The 20,409-nt window shown below is 42.2% G+C and overlaps 1 protein-coding gene across 3 annotated transcripts in view; it reads left to right on the top strand.

Annotated features, from left to right (window-relative positions):
* Positions 1 to 20,409, top strand: part of DCUN1D4 (defective in cullin neddylation 1 domain containing 4) — a 69,287-nt gene that overhangs the window by 29,087 nt on the left and 19,791 nt on the right. For all 3 annotated transcript variants that reach the window (XM_021701547.2, XM_021701548.2, XM_021701549.2), the window contains 4 exons: positions 354 to 468; positions 3,260 to 3,351; positions 11,446 to 11,516; positions 15,718 to 15,809. In XM_021701547.2, the coding sequence (XP_021557222.1) occupies positions 354 to 468; positions 3,260 to 3,351; positions 11,446 to 11,516; positions 15,718 to 15,809 (370 nt within the window). The remainder of the gene's footprint in view (positions 1 to 353; positions 469 to 3,259; positions 3,352 to 11,445; positions 11,517 to 15,717; positions 15,810 to 20,409) is intronic.

The raw sequence follows: 20,409 nt of genomic DNA, 5'->3' as shown, positions 1-20,409 counted from the left end.
TGAGATAGCAGTGCAGTTCCTTTTGAAGGAACACTGACATATAAAAGAGACTGAAGCTTTGATGATTTACGTTGGAAATCACGATGGAAATCGTGATAACTTCTGTTTCTAATGTGGTTTTGGGGGTGGGGGACATTAACTTATTTGTGTCATTGCAAGGTTTATTTCTTGACTATAACATTTTCCTAAAGAGGAACTAATAACCTTTTTTTTCACCTTACAACATTTACAGATAACATCTAAACCCTTTATGGTATAAGCCACGACTGTTCTCAATTTGGCGGGTGGCGTTCTCTGGGAATGTTAGGATGTGGCTAAACGTGCTGTTGTACCCTGTGACTCTTTGTCCCTAGGAAGCCTGCGGTCTTGCAGCTCTTCAGACTGCTTTAGTAAAGTGATGCCGCCGAGGAAAAAGAGGAGACCTGCCTCCGGAGATGACTTATCCGCCAAGAAAAGTAGACACGATGGGTATGTCGCAGAGACAGTAGATCAAACTCAATGACGTATATCAAAGAGGCACACTTTCAAAGTGTAATTATCTTGTGATACTTATGTGGGTTTATAAAACAAAGCCAGATTAGGTAAGTCGAGTTCTTAGAAATTGAAGTTTTGTCTTAGTTCACTTTTTGTCTTAGTGGATCTTAGTTGATCCACCAAAACTGGTGTAGAGTTTCTTCCTTTTAAGGGCTTGCCGTCTCTGCCCGTTGAGGACCACAGGATTGGTATGTATCTGTCCTCTAAGGTGTCTCACTCACCAAACACAACCACAGGAATCCGCAGTTGAATTCACAGGGGCCCTGGGCTGAATGGCCGGGGGTTGCTGTGGGGCCTGGACGCTCTGAGCCTGCCTGGAGTGGTGGCCGAGCAGAGGTTGAGTCTCAGATGAGTGAGGATTTGTTAGAAGTCGTGAAAAAGAAGACTCTGCAAACCACTTCTCTTTCAGACAAGTGAACTGCTTAATTTAAGGGTAACTCGAAAAGTCGTGAGGCTTGTTTATTTTAGGCATCTTTAATTCTTTCACCTCGATTTTCATGAGTCTTTTTTAAAAAAGCTTTGCTCTTTTTGTTTTTTAACAACGAACAAACATCATAATTTCATTCTTTTCTGCCTTTTTTCCATTTTCCTCCATTCTGGCTCTGTAGGTTACTTCACTCATGGGCCTGAATATTCAATTCACATCTATAAATCAAGGGGATTAGATGAGCTGTTTCTGTTTTTTCCTTGCCGTGATACTTAATATGCTCCAACTCGGTTGGAAGGATAGAGAGATGGACTCTGAAAATGTGAAAATGCTATCACTCTTCCTATACCAGATGAGCAGAAAATGTGATCTATGAGAAGATAACAGTGACTGAGAAGACAATCACCAGCAATGTTTAGACCAGTGATTTTCAGCTTTGGGAAGCCAGGTCACTTGGTCACTTCTTTGGTGGTGTCGCTGTTCTTGTCATTGGAACTGTTAAATGCTAATAATCACATAGCAGTTTGTGACTATATATGGAGCACTTGCTACTTCTCACCACAGTCTGGGATAACTCCAAATGAGAAAGCTGTGTTAAAACTGGTGGCTGCGTTGCAGGAGGGGGTGAGGTCCTCTTACTGATAGCATTTCATTGGCCACCCAAGGGATAGGGGTCTATAGCTTTAGCTGAGTTTCATTCTTGGTTTTTTTTAATAAACAACTTCACTTACATACCACAGCTTTCATCCACGTTAAGTGTACAATTCAGTGATTTTTACTAAGTATTAAGAGTTACACAACCGTCACTACAAACCAGTTTTAGAAGACCTCTACCACCCCAATGAGATCCCTGATGCCCATTCACAGTCCGCTCCCCTGTTCCCACCCCCAGACCCCTGCAACCCCCCATCCAGCTTCCATCTACAGATTGGCCTTTTCTGGGCATTTCATGTGAGTGGTGTTTTTGTGTCAAGCTTCTTTCACTTAGCATGATGTTTATGAGGTTCATCCATGTAATAGCATGTATTGGTATCTTTTTTTATTTACTGAATGGTATTCAATTGTCCTTTTTTATGTAGAGCACTTTGAGGCACTTCATTACAGCGTCCTGTGTAGGTCTCCATGTTGTTGACCAGACTGTGAGCTGAGAATGTCTCGGCCCAGGATTGGAAGCTATATGTTTGAACCCTTGGCCAGTCCCACCTTTGTTTCTGGGTAGTGTGGCTACCTCTTATAGAAGAAATACAAAACTGGTGGGGTTGTTTGCAGTTTCGGTATCTTAATACCCTATAGCCATGCTCGGTATTAAAACCCAGAATCTCTAATCAGGCGTATATACAGTTATTCTGGTGAATAGGTCATGAATAAATACTTATTATAATGTAATTATGTATGATCTTTGTAATATATAATATAGAAATTAAAACTGCATTCATAAGTGTTTACATATGTATATGCATACACACACCTGTTTAGGCAATTTATGTATAAATGAGGGAAAGAAAAAGTATTTACTCATAATTTTTCTATTGAAATGACTACTTTAAAGATCCTGCCTTCTCTCCCCTCCCCAGATAGGGAACATCTTAGTTCTTAGCTCCCCCGGTCATCATAAAATACAGAATTCCTGCAGAGTCACACTGTTGCAGGAGGAGACTGCCGTGCTTCCTGACTCAGTTGTGCAGCTTATGCTGGGTGTTGCCACACCAGCGGGGCACGACAGGAGAGGGCCAGAAGCCAGGCTCCTCTACTTCTCTCTCCTGAGGCTTTTTTCCCTGGACGCTTGGACATAATTTGATGTTTCTTTTTATTTGCTTAATGTTCCCTTGATGTGTCCAATACTGACAGGTTCTTCCTTAGACTGTGTTCTGTGCCCACCCTGACTTGTAAGACATGAAAGTCAGGAGAACTTAATGCAGGACGGGAGTGAGTTCTAGGGTCTTTGCTGGAAGGAAACACCTTAGCCATTTCTGGCTGTGTCTCACTGTATCACTCTGTAGTTCGTTCTGGCTAGTGAGGTAGAGGAGGGTGTATTAAATCAGTCCTTATTGATTACTTGTTAATGAGAGCAAAACGTGTATCAGGTATTTACCATTTAATTCTGTTTTGGGTCTGACTGTGTTTAAAACTGTAGTTATAAAAGCTGAAGCTTCCAAATACAGGAAGTAAAATGTTTAAAATATACTGGAAATACTGATTGAATAGATGTCTGGTTTGGGTAAAAGAAGAAAAACTGTCTGCTACTTAACAGAAACTCTGCATCTTTAAATAATTTCAGACTCCTTTTTCAATTTCTAGCATGTATAGGAAATATGATTCAACCAGAATAAAGACTGAAGAAGAAGCCTTTTCAAGTAAGAGATGCTTAGAGTGGTTCTACGAATATGCAGGTAGGTCCTCATTTAGATGATCTGAGACTGTCCCTTATGAAAATAAGGACTACCTTAGGGAAGATTAAAGAATTTTAAAATGTGTACTTTTCTAATGTGGTTTGTGTGCCGTCTCTCCCCGTTTGAGGGAGGGAACATAGTTGAAACAAATCACCAAATGTCCTATTTATAGCCAGCAGCTAAGCCAAAGAATTCAGAACACTAGAAGGGAACTGAAAAGATGAATGCACTTGGGAGAAATACTCAGGATTGCTAGGAAACCTTTTTAGAATGCTGGTAGTGGGTGACTCTTTGGATTGGACATCAAAGTTAAAATAAGCTTTGCTGCTTTGCACCCTTATGTGCAATGGAATTTCTTATATTGTCTATTCTGAAAGATGATTTGGCAGAAAATGTTTGTTTTGTCATTTAAAATGTCTTAAATTCAGTCCTATTTTTGCAGCTTACAATAGCTGGTTGGATAATATCAGACTGAAATCCAGGGTTGTCTGTCACTGGCTGTGTGCGATATAAAAAGAAAAGGAGTGTTTCCAGACAAGTTTGAGCTGAAGGCTCTTCTACCCCTCTTCTTTGCTGTGTTTCTGGCGCTCTCATAGCCTTTCCGTTTGATGATTTTGGCCATTTTCAAACCGATTTTCCTGTCCTCTGTCTCTGCTCCCAACTAGGTTTCATGGGCCTCCTGTGGTCTTATTTAAAAAACAAAACAAAAGCAAAAAACAGATCAGACCAAGTCATTTCCTAACACTCCGCTCCAGGCTAGCCTCCTGCTGAAAGAACTCCCTGCTCCCTCCAGGTTGAAGGAGAACTGACTGGCTCACCGCCGCCGTCCCTCCACCTGGAGTGTTTTCTCACCGCTTTGCTATCAGATGATTCTTGCTGTACATCTTCGAGGCCCCTTCATTAGCTTAACAACCTGCTTTGTACTCACACAGGACATTTTCCTACCTGGCTCGCATGCCCTTTTATTAGGTGTCCAAGCGGGGGTTCCTCCTGTGGTCTGATCTTTCCGTTCCCTCCCCCTTCCCCCGCCCCCCAACCCATCCCCTACCTCACCCTATTCGTTTTCTGATAAGAGCCTTGCCCTTTTGGCCACAGAAGTTGTTCCAAGGGCTGGCAGGTAACTCAGGCCAGGCCCATCAGATAAAATTCCCCTGGGATTTTCAGATTGCAGCTAAGAGAAGAGCATCTTTCTCTTCCGGTGGTAGACTTGAAAGGACATGATCCTGATTCCTGTAGGTCTTCGGATTTTCGTGAGCTACTCCAGTATCTTTCTAGTGAATTAATTCTCCTTCATTACTTGAACTAGTTTGAGCTGGATGTTGTTTGCAGGACAGGGACCTTAGTACAAATACTTACACAGGGGCGCCTGGGTGGCTCAGTCGTTAAGCATCTGCCTTAGGCTTAGGTCATGATCCCAGGGTTCTGGGATCGAGTGCCGCATCGGGCTCCCTGCTCAGCAGGAAGCCTGCTTCTCCCTGTCCCACTCCCCCTGCTTGTGTTCCCTCTCTTGCTGTCTCTCTCTCTGTGTCAAATAAATAAATAAAACTTAAAAAAAAAACAAATACATAGTATGAGAATGTATGTGTTTCCATGTTATATCACGAGAAAATGAATCTCTTGAAGACATTTTGTATTCCTAGGAAAAGTGGTTGACACTTTGCCAGGTGTTCGATACATGGGTGCTGAATGAATGGTTTTCTCATATTTGTATCACTTTGTGAAGGTTTTTTGCTTTCTTATCTTGGTTCACACTGATTTTCATGAAGTGGGTTTTTTAAGCAGACAAAAAGTACACTTAATTCTACCATCAGAGCACAGCTATTTTGATTCGCGTGTGTGTGTCTTCCTTTATAAGCAGACATCATTTTTCCCTGGTATGGCCACATTTCTGTGTCCTTTAAAAAGAGAGCAGGCTACAGTTTTCCATCTTGTTTGCTTTTCTCTGGCTCAGGAAGGTGACATTTGGGATAAAGATTAAGCCACATTCTTTAGGTTCCTTGAGATCCCTGCCAGGTGGTTCCTTGCACATCATCCCTACAAAAAGTTTTTGTGGGTTTGGCTATCCCTGTTTTTACCCCCACCCCCATTTTTTTCTTTTCCTGTGTTAGTAGGGAAAATGGCTTGAAATTGGGAATAATTAGGAGCTCCAGCTGATACCTGCTTTCACTTCTAATAGCCCAAACACATGAATAAAAGCTGTAGATCATTACTGAAGAAAAGCAAATGGTGAGATGACTCCGGGCGACTGTCAGGTTGTGCTGTGGGATGAGTCTGCCGGGGCAGGCTGTGAGGCTGGGGCGCTAGCTAGCGAGAGGAAGGCTTTACCCCCCGTGGTGAAACCCCCGTGGTGAGTTCTGTTTCCTTAGGAAAGAGCTAGCTGGCCTGGGCTGATTCCCTGCACTTTAATCCGAGGTGGGTGGAGGGGCGGGTGGAGGATGGGAGGGCCCTAGTGGTGCGCTTGTCTCACATGGGTGCCCCTTCCCTTCTTCCCAGAGTTCTCCGTTCCACTCCTTACCCTGCCCTCCACTGCCCGTGGCTCCTGCAGCCTGAGCCCTGCTCCTCCCCGCTTCTCCCGGGCCAGTTAGCGCCAGCACTCCTTTACACATTCTAAGGTGCAGCCTCTCCCCTTTTCAAATCCCGATCACCTCCATTTCTGGTTCTCAGAGATTGAATAAATGAAACCTGCTCCACCGGGCGCTCTCCCTCCGGGTCTCTGTGGCTAGAGGTTTGCTCCCTTTTGTACTTTGGTATTTGAGTTCTTGGTGACTTGAGAAAGCAAGGTGGGGGAGTGTTGTTTAGACCTCCATCTGAAACTGGAGTCCCATTTCTTTTCATTAGGATGAAAATAACCAGTTTTACAGAAGCAATTTACCTAATAACTTCCACTTTCTGAAGTCTATCTGAGAGTAAGGAATTAAGCCAAACACGTGCCAACGTTGATGTCAGAGTTACAGGGAAACTCACATAGATGTAGATCATAGAAGTTCTCCCAAGTCCTGACTGACTGTGGGCCCTTAGTTTCTGTTTTGGATTAAGTTCTCTGACAGGATCGTGTTTTGGTTTGCCAAAATGAGATTAAGGACCAGGAGCAGATGCTAAGCGACCAAGTGGTCTGTCAGCAAGGGAGCCGAGGCTAAGGACGGCACAGGGGACAGTGTGGCCTCGTTTGCCTCAGGGATGCAACATGGTGGCCTTATGGAAGCTTTTCCTTGAGGGCCCGGGGCCATGATGGAGAATGTATTTTTGGGGGGCCCCTGCTTAAGGTGGCGGGGAACGTGGGAGGACTACTCTTTTTTAGATGATTGTCAGTATATCTGCCTCCCAAATGTCTCTCCACTAGCTTGTTAGCAGAGCATTCCACAGCTTAGGATTTTAGATACAACTTTTTAAAATCCTCTCCTTCGTGCTTCACTTCTGACCCACTTTGTGTTGGCCGGTTACATATTCAGAATTAAGAATTCGCAGTTCTTAATGTTAGAATTAAGATGGCTAAATTCTACGAGTGAATTGATCAATTTAGTGTAAATACAATCTTAACGCCAACGAACAATGTGATTACAGCTAAATTTAAATGTGTGCACGAGAAAGATCATGGCGAAAAGAGAAAAGTTGTTTTAAATAGCAGAATTATGGGTATCTTTTAAATAATGTTGATTAACAAGCTACATTTTACTATTTTTAGGATAGACTACTACTTTTGGCAGTCATGCCACTGTAAGTCATAGGGTTAAAAACTTGCTCTTTAAATACAGCAGATGCAAGTGTGTATCGCTAACATGACAATGGCACTGCATGGCATCTGGAAGAAAGGGAAAACCCTGGAGAACTTAACGTGACTGCTACATGGTATACCTCAGCAAACCTCCTTTGAGGGCTTGCTGGGTACCAGGCTCTAGGGTGCACTCAGCTCATTTTCTAGTGTGGCCAGCAGACAGACCGAGAAGCATCGTCTTTGGGATGAATGCTGGCAGAGAGCGGCGTCAGTGGCCAGGCTAGAGGGACGGACATTCCGGGGCGGGGCAGGGCGGGGGGTAGGTCAGCTGGCACACCAAGGCCCCGTGCACAGGCCCGGGGAAGTCGGGCACCTTGCAAGGCTCAAGGATAGGTTACAGCAGAAGAGCTTTTTTTAAGTCAGGAGGAATGGAAACCAAAGACAGGAATTTTAAAATAATTATAAAGTAACTTTTTCTTTCACATCTGCAACCACCTCCCAAGGGGTCCTCTCAGTAGATACCAAAAAAAAAAAAAAGGCATCTGTTCCTAAAAACAAAACCTCTTAGCAAAATAGGAATAGGTGGATATTTCCTCCTGAGGAGAATTCTTGGATCTCGTAGCCGGAATCTTTACAGTAGTAGAACCATGGAAAGAATGGTGACCCATACGTGTACTCCCGTGCTGTGGGGTAATGGAAGACGGGCCCACTAGCAGAGCGCATGTGCGGGCACTCGCCCAGGGAGACCACCAGGCACATGCAGGGGCAAAAGCGAGGTGCAGGATTTATAGGCCTAGCATGAACCCTTGTGTGTAAGCAAACTTAAAAGTGATTTCATTGTGTATTTGCACATACCTAAGTACAAGCATAAAGGTCTGAGAAGATATATGCTGGACTGGTAAGGAAAGGGTGAAAACACCCTTTTCTTTTTAGTCTGTTTTGCCCTGACCTTGTCTGTTGGAGTATTTTCCCGTGTGGATGTATTCATGTGTCATTTGTAGAATGTATACGTGACTGCGCACGTGTGGGTATGTGCACCATCCAGGCCAAAGCTAGCAGCCTATCAGGTGGTAAAAGGCTAAATGTATTTTCATTTGAGTGAAGAATGAGATAAGGATGCTTACCCTTGTGATGCTTATTTGCCATTGTTTTGGAAATGATGAGCCAGGGCTGTTAGACAAGACATAGAAAGAATGGAGAATAAATAACTGGAAAGGAGGAGGCAAAAATGAACATTGGTTGGAGATGAAATGATCAAATTCTCCCTGGAAAGCCACAGAGAATTTCATGGACGAACAGAAACAGCAAATAAACATGTACCTATTCCATGCATGTAGAATTCTATAAATGACTTATTTTGGGAAGGTTATTTAAAGGAATATTTAATAAATGTTTGTCTCTGCGGAGTAGGGAGGGGTTGGAGGGGAAACTTGCTTTCTAATTTTTTTTCACTTTCTCTTTTAAATGAAATTTTGTATCGTGTTTATATATTAATATAGCAAAAAAACTGGATTAAAAATGCAGTAATCTTTTATTTGGATAATAGCTTTTATTATTGTCTTAATATTTAAGTATTATATAAAGATTTCTTTAAATTTTTTTTGAAACAATAACTTTTCCCCTAATAATCAAGATAAGAAAATTAGGAATACATAGAAAAACCTATAAAATAAAAGGAGAAAAAAGAAAATCCCAGAAAAGGGTAACATTTGAATATATGAAACAAAACATCTTGTAACAAAAAGGCACATTTGTGATTAAAAGGAAAATAACAGCATGCAGAAAAAATATTTCCCGTGGCCACATGGCAAGGGAAAGACCTAAGTTTGACTTTAGGGGAGCCAGGGCTTTGAAGCAGAGAAAGGACATAAGACTTTCCAACAAGCCCTCTAAGTGATTTTAATATTCATCTTTTGAGGACAGCCACCTTACACATTTATTGTGGTTTATTAATTATTATTTTTTTAAGTAATCTCTACGTCCAGTGTGGCACTTGGACTCACAACCACAAGATTGAGTCACGTGCTCCACCGACCGACCGTGCCTACCAGGCACCTCTGTTTATCATTATTTTATATTGAAATTACTCCTGGGGCGCCTGGCTGGCTTGGTCGGTTAAGCGCGCAACTCTTGATCTCGGGGTTGTGAGTTCAAGTCCCATGTTGGGTGTAGAGATTACTTTAAAAAAAAAAAAGGAAGAAAAAAGGAATTATTCCTATGCCCTGTCTCCCTTCTTGGAGGGGGAGGGACCATGTTTTCTTAATCGTCAGCAGCGACCACAGTGCATAGGTCCACAGTGTCAAGTGAATGTTCCCTGGATGAAACAGACCTATGAAGATGGTGGATTCTGCAGGACTTGCTAGATCTAGAGGCTGTGCAAAGATTAGAGTGACTCCTGTATTCCGGTATTCATTCATTCATTTAATAAACTTTCTAAAAGCAAGTGCTCCATGCCAGGTGGAATGCTGAGGTCCACTAGAAATACAATAGCTCTTACTTTGGAGGAATTCAGAGGGAAAGACAGAGGAGCTGGGACTTAACACAGATGTACCCCATGTGAGAAAACCACTCCTGGCATTGTGGTGGGGGGTCGCAGAGGACTGCCCCTCCCAGCCTCTGCAGGTGGGGGTGGGGAGGAGTGGAAGACTCCCTGTCTGGTGTCAGTCTTCAAGACTGAAAACGAGTCGGCCGGTTAACACGGGGAAGGGAGAGGAAGATGGGCTGAGGCCACAGAGAACAGTCTGGTGTTGGGTGTGTGTCAGGAGCAAACCACAGGTAAGTGTTTCTGGGGCTTTTTTCATTGAGTACTGCTTATTGATTCATTTATTTTCACGAAACTTGATTTGAAGGTGGAGAGGTTGGAGGCTGAAGAGGAAGGGAGGCTCTAGATCATAGAGAACCTTACTCGATATGCCACATTTTGCACTTCATCTTCAGGGAGTGGGGAGCCACTGAAGGACTTGACGCCGGCATGGGATTTGTGTCTGGGATGGCTCCTTCAGGTGGCCGTGTGCAGGATGGGTCAGAGGGTACGGGGCTGTGGAATTCAGGAGCTCCTGAGGAGACTGCTGTGGTCATCTGCGTGAGAGAGTAACGCCTGAACAGGCCAGCACGGGTTAGGTACAATTAAGAAATATTTGGAAGGAAAAACTGGCATTGCACCTGCTAGTTGACCGGATGTGGAGAGTGTAGGAGAAGGGAAGAGTCCAGGAGGACTCCCAGGCTTCTGTTTCCCCGTGGGGCCACCAGTCGAGACAGACTCTGAGAGGATAAGCGGGCGTGGCATGGAGAGATGATCCACTCAGGTGGTGGCTGAAAATGGGAAATGCAGGAGGTGGCTCAGGGCAGAAGATGAGTTTAGCTGTGGCAGTTCAACAGGAGGTGGGGTAGCCAGGCGGTGACGTGGTGGACAGTCCCAAGTGAAGAGGGAAAGTGTGGGCCCAAGAGCTCAAGCACCATTGAGACTTCCTCGGCAGAGGGTATAGAATGGACTAGAAGTGGTTTCAAGATGGAACTCCTCACATCAAATTTAACAAGTTGGGAGAAAGCAAAGGAACACATTAAGAAACCAAAAGAGAAGTAGGAGGAAAACCAGATGAGAGAGGGTACTTCCAGAAGCTGTGGGAGGAGGCAAATTTTGTGAAGAAAGAACTTCAAAGTTTCAGATATCACAGAGAGGTCAGATAAAATAAAAACCAGCTGACTGTTAGATTTGGCAGCAAAGGTGTTATTGGTGACCTTGGCAAGAAGAGTTTCAATAGAGAGAGAGGAGCAGAAACCAAATTGCAGTGGTTGAAGAATGAATGGGAGATAAAGTAAGGATGGAACATGTAGTCAGTTCTTTCAGGAGGAAACAGAGCTGAAGCCAGAGTGGGAAGAAAGAGGCTTAATATTGCCTTGTCAAGAACAGAAAGACTACTTGCTTTTTTCCTATGTAAGAGAAGCAATTATGTTATTTCCCAGTTAATTTTGTAAAGAATATTATGTGGTTCTCTGCTAGGTTTCCAGAGATTATTGTATGTATTGAAATTATTACCAAAATAAGATAGAGCTGTAAGCTACTTTAAAGAGCAGGAGCTGAAGTCAGGTAGCCTTATCTTTAGACACAAAGTATGTGTAGCCTGTGTCCATAGGCTGATGAAAGGCATGGCAATAAATTGACTTACATGATTGTGCAGAGCTAAATCCTTTAAAAAGTAACGGAAATTCCAGAATATTTTCTAGTTTATACTTGGTGATTTCTTTTCTCAGAAAGGATTATGGCCCGTAAGTGTTATTTGATTTTAGTTTACTTTAAAAATATTTTAACAGTATACTACTAGTATAGGAGTAATAGCGTACATGGTAAGATTTGATTTATATAAGGTTGCATTCCATCGCAGGTACTGATGATGTTGTAGGTCCTGAAGGCATGGAGAAATTTTGTGAAGACATTGGTGTCGAACCCGAAAATGTAAGTCTAACCTATTAAGTTGGGCAAATCAGTTGACTATTTTTCTTAACTCTTTTGTCCCTTGACAAATAAAGCAACAGTAAAGAAGTAATGGTGTGTTAGTTTTGTGAGGCAATCTGGGTAACAAGTTCCAATTCTAATTTGATTTCTAAGCAGAAATTTTTGTTGTAATTGGTATGGTGTAACCAGTCATTTTTTTCTCTTGTTTACGTTCTTGTAAATAAAAGGCATGGTAATAAAGTAATTAAACTAGATGTTTAAAAAGTGGTGTGGGCATGTGTACCTCCATTGAGAGATCACCTGGGAGACTGAGTCACAGTCTATTCTCTATTTGTCCCCCTCTATAGTTATTCCAGCCTAATGCAGAGTTTGTCCACATCTTTGAATAATTAATTATTCATAAGGGTTTTGAGTAGGTTGTAATTATCAAGAATTTTTCATAGCTCTTTCACTTCTGATTGAATTTAACACAGGGGTTGCTTTTTAGTATATAAAGGCCCTAAGTATTTCCTTAAAAAAATTTAATTAGAAGTTATTTTATATGCTTGTTTTTTCCTAATTCTTGTCATGTTGAATATTTTTTCCTGTTCCTACATCATCTCTCTTACACTAAAATGAAAAATGATGCTCATACAAGTGCCTTGGCTCATTAACTATGCAGTTTAATATTGCATTAGCCTCCAATTTAACAAATATGTCTTCGATCCTAAATGAATTTATGATCTAGAAGAGATCTCAAGAGCTCATCCCCCTCATTCAGACTCTTCTTGGCAAGATAGCTGGTGCCCATGTATATATATCATGCTCTTAAAGACAACTAGAAGACTTCACACTTTTTTCTTAAAACTTTTCTTTACCCTTAATATTTCTATGCTTCTGTCCTCCCCCTTACTCCCCGCAACACTACATTTTCTGAAGAGCCTTTAGCTCATTATATGGATTTCTGTCTTGTATTTTTTATTTTAATGTGATCTAGTTCAGGTATCTTAATAAATTATTCAGCTTGCTATAAAGGTTTAGGGACATCTGGGCCAATAGTATTTGCCTGGTGTGGTCCATAGACTAGTCATAGACACAAAAAAGAACATTTCACTGGCTTTATGAAGGAAGTTTCCTGATGGCAGCTGGGCCAAGGTTGGCGGAGTGTTTTCTGGACTGAATGGTAAGAAGGGTGAGAGTGAGTTGGGCCTGAGAGCGGACCTAAAGGTTCTACCCAGAGCACAGTCGTCAGCCTAGATTGGAGGGGGCCAGCAGGGCCCGGAGGGGAGGAGATCAGGAGGCCAGGGCAGGCCGCCAGTGTGAGAGGCATTCCGGGAGCATTTACTCTCAGGGGTGGGGAAAGGCCTGTTGGGGGTGGGGGGGAGGGAGTGCTGGTGTGGATTCTAGTTCTTCAAATACCAGTACTCAGTAACGGAGAGCTGCTGTTATCCTTTTGCGGAGCAGTGATGAGGCCTTTAGTTCTTGATTTTTCTTAGGAAAAGAAATAGTCTTGAAATGTCAAATCACGCTGAAGTCCAGGAGACCAAATTCAGAATATTATTCTAAAGTATTTATTACTGCATTTCTAAGACGCCACTAACAGAAGTTGTATTTTATATCATCACTAAGAAAGAAAACACGTTGCTAAGTAAACTCTGATATGCATCAATTGTGAATGCATCCCAGTATCAGAAGTGTTAACATTTGAAAAATAAGCAGTAAAGTTTTTTAAAGGCTTGTCTGCACTGTTGACTTAGTACTTTAAAACATTTAAAAGGTAGGTTTTAAAGCCCTCACCTTGCCTGAAGACTTAGAGCTTATGAAATTGAAGCAGGCTTGTAAAATTCAAATCCGCTGTCATTTACTAAGGCAACAGCAAAATCCTTTAAGTAATTAGTATCCTGATTAGCTACCATAAGAAAGGTCCATTTTATGTAAAGAAATACTCATTGCAAATATCAACTTGGCTTTTTAGCCACATTTCTTGCATACTTGTGTGTGTGTTTGTGTGTTTCTGTGTCCTAACCGTTGTTTTAACTTAACAAGTGTTTATGTGGAACTTTAAATCTTTCTGATAGAGGATTGAGTATAGATATTGTTTGAGAACATACCAAGTTTGAATTAGAAAATGTGGGTTATTTCATCTAGGTAAATTGATATGTATGCCAGAGTCAGAATTCCAAGAAAAGCTGAGGGATGAGGAGAAATCGACTAATGTGTAAATATTTGGAAGAACATGTCTTTTTGGGAAGTTCTTCTGAGTAGCCCCCTGGTCTCTTAAGTTAAAGTTTCTTAACCTATTAAGGGATGATATTTTGTGATGATGTGTATAATATGTAGAAACATTGGTTTACTGATCAGTGCTAGTAATCTACCTAGTAATCTAGATTTTTTAATCTAAAAAACCTAGTGACTTTAAAAATCGATATGTACTGATTTAATTGAGATTTGATGAAAGGGCTTAGAGATTCAGTGGGTTCTCACGGATAATAATTTCCAAGGTGGAAAACCATAAAGTCAGCATGAAGAGAAAGCTTTTCATTAATCTTGCAGTTATAAATTAGACAAAGCTGGACGTTTTTAGTCTACAAACTACCTTGTTGGCAAACAAAAGGACAGACTTTCTGAATCTCCCTCATACCATTCTTCTGGAGTACTTAATGTGTGTGTGTTGGCTCTCAGGGGCTAATTAAATCATCTCAAGTGATTTCTAATTGACTGCTTGCCTTACTTTTTTCATGTTCTCTCATCCTCTTACCACCATCAGCATCTGACCCAGTGGGGCCACATGGATGGTGGATTAATGTTTGGGGAAGTTGTAGTAGTTGAAGCCTTCACGTCCTGTGTAAAGAAATAAAATTAACTGCCAGATGAGGACTATGCTAGTCCCTGGCCAATTTCTGCAGAAACATCTATTTTCTTCCCATTGTTTTTATTGTTGTTATTGTTACAACAAATGGAGATGTAGCCGTTCAGCAGTGTATATGTGATCCCCAGGTCAGGACTTGGGTGTCCCTTAGGTATGGACAACTGTCCAGAGATAACCAGCCCACAGAGTGGTGGGATGGTCCTCGCAAAGCCCTGGCCCTCTTTACCTGTCTAGGGCTGACCTACTTTCTTTTTTAGTTATTCCTCATCTTATCTTGGGTTTTTGAGGTAGACGAGATGGGAAGCCTTCCTCCTCTTCCCCAGTCACGGATGGGTGGACTCAGCTCTGTCCCTCTGTGGAGTCCTGGACAGTTTGAAGCTGGATGTACCTTTGAAATGTAATTTTGTCTTCACATCTTCAAGCGTTTATTAAACTCAACATCAGGATCTCTGAGCCATCTTTTCCCCTAAAGCAGCTAAGTGATAAGCAGTGCCGGAAACTAGAGTTGTCACAGTTCCTGATGCTTCCAGAGTTTCCGAAGACTCCCTCGAAGCCAGAGTGGTGCCCCACTGAGAAGTGATGGAGCTGGGCCACTCAGCCTGTGTTCAGTCCAGGCATAGCGCTTTTAAGTGGAATTTTGGGCCACTTTCAAATAGTTTTCCTCCAGTGTATACAGTTAAATTCACAAACATTAATGTGTTTGTGATACAACGCCATTATTATCTATGACCTACCACCGACCTTTTTATTTTTTTTAGCCCTCTGCTCTGCACCTGCTCTGTTCACTTAATAAACCTTGGAGACTGTTCCCCGTTTCTGCTGATAGCTCTACTTCTTTTGTCTTAATGGTGGCATAGTATTTCTTTGTGTGGAGAGCATTCAGCAAGGAAGTATTTAATTAGGCCCTTATTAATAGATGTTTGGTTGTTCTCAGTCTTTTGCTACTATAAATAAGACTGCAGGAATATTACTGAATAATAACATCTTTATGTACATGTGCGGTGTATCTATAACATAACTTTCTGTAAGTGGAATTGCTAAGTTGATAACTGGTTTTAATTTTGGTAAATATTGCAAAATTGCCCTCTGGAGAGGTTAATGGCTTTACACTTCCACCATCATGCATCATAAGAGTTCATGTTCCTCCAAGCCTTTGTCAACAGACTAATTATCAAACTTTTTAGATGTTTTCCGAACTAGAACTCATTTTTGAAGTTACCCTGTTCATATTTCAGTGACTAAACTACCGTGAACAGAAGCATTTGGAAAGTTGTTGATATGTTTTAATTACTGGGATCTGTCATTCTGATTTGATTGGTCTTTCTAATTTTTTGTTTGTTTGTTTTTATACAGGTAGTTATGCTTGTCCTAGCTTGGAAATTGGATGCACAAAACATGGGTTATTTTACTCTACAGGAATGGTTAAAAGGAATGACTTCTCTACAGTAAGTCCTGAGGCTGTCCTGGGCCGGGGGTCTGGGGGGAGGCATCCATGCACTCCCCAGCCGGCTGTTTCCTCCCTGGGTTGTCAGGGAGCCCGGGCTGGGTGACTAGAGGAAGCCAAGTGATCTGGCACACTTCACCTGTGGCCATAGGGGTAAAGACCAAATCCCATTTTTATATGGTGAAGAGAGGACATTATGCATAAATTTTAGCAATTAAAATGTTTATATAATGTATATTGTTTATTTTAGTATTCTTCTAGAGCAGATCTGCCCAATAGAAATAGACCAGCCTCTTCTCATAGATTGGAGCCACATATGTAATTTTAAACTTTCTAACAGTCACATTAAAAAAAAGTTGAAAGAAACAGGTAAAATTAATTTTAATGTATTTTATTTAACTCCAAATATCCAAAATGTTGTTATTCCAACATATAATCAATATTTTAAAAATTAACGAGCTTTTCTTTTTTTCATATTATATCTTCAAATTCTGGTATGTGTTTTACATTTCTGATCCAGCTCAGTTTGTGTTAACTGTATCTGAAGTGCTTGGTAGCCACGTGCATCTAGTGACTACCATATTAGCACAGACTTAGAGCTTAAAAAGCAAAGGCATATTAGCATCTGGTTTACAGGTAGGGAGAAAAAGTTGACTGAAGTTTAACTTAGAAGTGAAAATATTTGATAGCTTCTATTTTATATATTCTGATTTTAGCTTTGGGCAAAATTGGAACTTCATTACTCTAGTGATTAAAAAGTAATAATAACAATTCTGTTTGTGTTACCTGAGCCAGAATAAGAAAAAAAACCCAGTGGTTTTATGAGTTCACTTCGCACGTGTGTGTGTGCATGCATGTGTGCGTGTGGGGGGGTGCACACACTAAGTTTCATTCAAGAAAACAACTGTTACTCTATTATTGAACATTGAAGGATACAGTTGGGATGGGTGAGTAAATATTTCAGTGGTACTGGAAGATGAAGTGCTGATTTTTAACATGGTAACTTTGATCTAAAGTACTCGGAAGGACGCTTTTTTCACTTTGACTTGGAATAACTTTGATACTTACTGGATTGAAATTGGAGTGGAAATGGTTTTATGGGTTTATTTAAACAATTTGGAATTTGCCAGCTTACTAGCACTGTCCATTTGTTATTGATAAAAATGCTTTCTTTGCCCCTGGCCGTAGTAGTTGGTTATGCACTTGACTGCTTACTCGTTTGAGCCCATTTGAGGCTGCCGGGTGAGGAAGACCGATCAGGCTTTGTCCTGCACATTTTACAAATGAGGAAACTGAGGCTTAGGGATACATGATGTGTTAAAGTAAGTGGCAGAAAGGGGAGGAAAACCCCAGACTTCTGATTCTTTAAGTCACGTTCTTCCTCTAGCAGCTGTTGTCTGATGGCAGATGAGTTTTAGGTAAAAGTCAAGTCACCCTTTTACAAATACACTTTCCTGACAGCATGCTCTAGAATTTTAGGGTTAAGTCCTCGGAAATCTCTTTAAAAACTGTGTTTTTGGTGTTGGGCACATGTCCTTGACAATTTCAAGTCTACTCACTCTCCTTGTTTTCCTCACGGACTTTCTGTGCTGCCTTCCGAACACAGTGCAGGATGGCTGCTCTTTTTTAAGGGTCCTTGTCATGACGAATGCATGACCACATCAAGATTTTATTTCAAGGTTTCAGAGAAGGCACCATTAATATTTTTCAGGCACATTTTCATTTGTCTTCAGAGGGGGAGGGTATAATATCCATTTTTAGTCATTCTAGATTCTTTTTTACATTTGCCTTTACCAGAGAATGTTACACAGTGCCAGGCCTTTCCCATATGAGGCCACACTGCCTGGGAAGTGTGCAGTTCCCTGGAAGAGGTCTGTGTATGTTCAGGGGGTCCCGGGGGGATTGCAGGGACCCTGCCGGTTCTTTATTGGGAACCCCACTTAACGCTTGGTGTGACGCACTTGGTGGCAGATGGGTTCCCATAGGAGACGGCCACTTGGTCCTTGCAATTCAGGGTGAGATGACAAGCTGACCCACTCTAAGGACACTGAGGAGCCTGCTTTCTTTTTTTGGCATGAAACTTTGAGATGGCTTTCCCCATCACTGAGGAAGAGATAATTACTCAGAATAACCTTTAAGGTTCTTTATAGTTCAGAATAGTCCAATATCAAGTTGTAAGAACCTTCATTCCCCCTCCCTCGGGCCTCCCTAGATGCGTGATTTGTTCAGCAAGTGTTTGAATGGCCGCAACGTGCCAAGTGCAGTGTTCTACATCCTGGGGAAACAAAATCCACGAACAAGGCAGTCCATTCAGGTCAGGGGTTCAGAAGCAGAGTGCAGGCAGAATATCCAGAAGTAATAAGGCCACTTCTCTTTAGGCTTCTTGAAATGATAAAATAAGTACTGTGTTTGTAAGGTATGCACGCCCAGTAAACAAGAATAAGAATGCTTAGAAGCTAATCACTAATATGCTGGTAGAAGATGGAAAGTAGTCCCTCTTCTGAATTACCTATTTTGTCTTCTGTTTTGGATTTTTTTTTTCTTTTTTGCTCTCTTTTGGTTTTATTAAGCCTGTCCATTGAAGTGTTTTGAACTCACACAGGAATTAAAGTGTATATAACAATACCTGTATTTATAATATATTAGTATATTTGATTAAAATGCAAAGTGTAAAAAACTGGTTACAGTGGGAGTGTGCCAGAAACAGAAAGCCCGTGGGTTTTGGAGCCAGAGGTTTGAATCTGCTCCACCACTCCCTGGGTGTCCCTGGCAGCGCCTCGCCAACCGGGAAGGGGAGGTGATGCACTGTGGTCACACCTGGGCTCTCAGCCCCGCCGGGGCCAGTGTTCTGTGAGCGCCGGAAGGAATGACGGCAGCCGGTGGGGACACTCCTTCCCAAGCTCTGCAGATCATTCTCAGCCAGGAGAAGGCACTGCTCGTTTCAGTTGACTGTTTTGTTATTTATCGCCTTGTTCTAACACGTGGGCTTAGGCTTACTTCTGATGAATTAAGCTTATAGGGATGTTTACGCTAAACAGAACAAAAGCGTGTTAGAGATGTAGCCAACTTTGCATAGAAGTTAGAAGGTGCATAGAAGTTGATGATGGGCTAGAAACATACCTTTGGCTAAGTGAAGGGGTGAAGGCCTTTCCCCGGGTAATGGAGAACTACTTTTCGTTTTAGAACCTTTGAGGTTTATTGTCCTGCTTCCTGGTGCTTCTGAATCTGTTACAGGAGCAAAACTCACATAAGAAATGACCCCACGATAGGTTCACATTTTGTTCTGGGGAGATGATGCCCCTGAGCGGAGTGGAATGGTCTGCCGCTCTCAGGCCAATATGAGTCTTCTCACGTGTGCTACACCGAAAAGCGGGGGGGACGGGCTGAAGATGTGGCTGCTTTCTGGAAAGTCTCAGGCTGGTTGCTTCAATTCCCCAAGCCAGTTTCTTCACAGGCCCTGTTAGAAGGCAATCCCTCTGCACTTGCTCTTGTGGAGTGACCACTAGATGGCAGTCTGTGGTTCTGATGGGGTGACTCAGCGGCCTGCTCCCTGATGGGGGTGGGTCCAGAGGCTCTGTGGGGCAGGGCCCCTTTTAAAGCAGATTAAACCCTTTATTGATGATATTAGCTCTAACCTATGTCACTGTCTTTAGTACATCTATGAAGGGAAAGTTTTACTTTGGGCATTTTATGCTTTACACTCCAGACAGGAACTCTGATCATCTTTCAAACAGAAGGACATCTTTGTCCAGGGTGGTGGCTGGACTCCCAGGCATGCTACTGAACTGCGTTCACGTTTGGCCTTGCAATTCTACCCGAAGACTCACAGCTCCTTCCTTTTCTTGTAGCTGTTGTAGCAGTAGCACTTGTCGAAATGAGTGGTCCCTGCCCTCGGATCTGTTGAGACAAACATCCGTTCTTCTTCCTCTCATTGGGCAGGAGTTAGCTAAACCACCTGCCGGTATCTGCCCAATTTCCTGTGGCTTTGGTCCTTCACCTTCCCTTCCAGTAAAGAGCAGAGACCTTGGCCTTAAATGTTTTGGGGTTAGCTGGTGTCTCTCCTCTTTGACCCTCCCCCATATTATTAATAAGATATTATTAGTTATGTATATATACAATAAAAAATCAAATCATACAGTAGAATGCCCAATGCAAAGTAAGCCCTGCTTCCCTCCTGCCTCCTAGACTCCCACTTACTGCTTCCTTGGATGTCCTTTTAGCCTCTGTTCACCCCCCATTTGGGGTGTGGCACTAGATCTCTAACTAGGCTATCAGCATCTTTTTTTTTTTTCTTCCCCAACCTTTCTCCACGGAGATCCAGAGTGAGCTTTTCAAGATGCAAAGCCCAATGATTGTAGTCTCTCCCATGGTAGGGGGTGACTTCAGTTGTTTCTAGGATTCAATTAAAAAAACAAAACAAAACAGTATGGACCACAAAACCCTTTATGGCCTGGCCCCACCTCCCTTTCACTTCCCCTCCTTATCTACCCTGTCTAGTCACAATGGTTTCCTTTTCATCTTTGAACTTGGCATGCCCCTTCTGCCACTGGGCCTTTGCACATGCTGTTCCTTTTATCTGGAAAACCCTCTCTTCTAAAAAT

The sequence above is a fragment of the Neomonachus schauinslandi genome, chromosome 2 (genome assembly GCF_002201575.2).
Source record: "Neomonachus schauinslandi chromosome 2, ASM220157v2, whole genome shotgun sequence".
Lineage (NCBI taxonomy): Eukaryota > Metazoa > Chordata > Mammalia > Carnivora > Phocidae > Neomonachus > Neomonachus schauinslandi.
The sequence above is the reverse complement of the archived record's forward strand: the minus strand, read 5'-3'. Positions and strand labels throughout refer to the sequence as shown.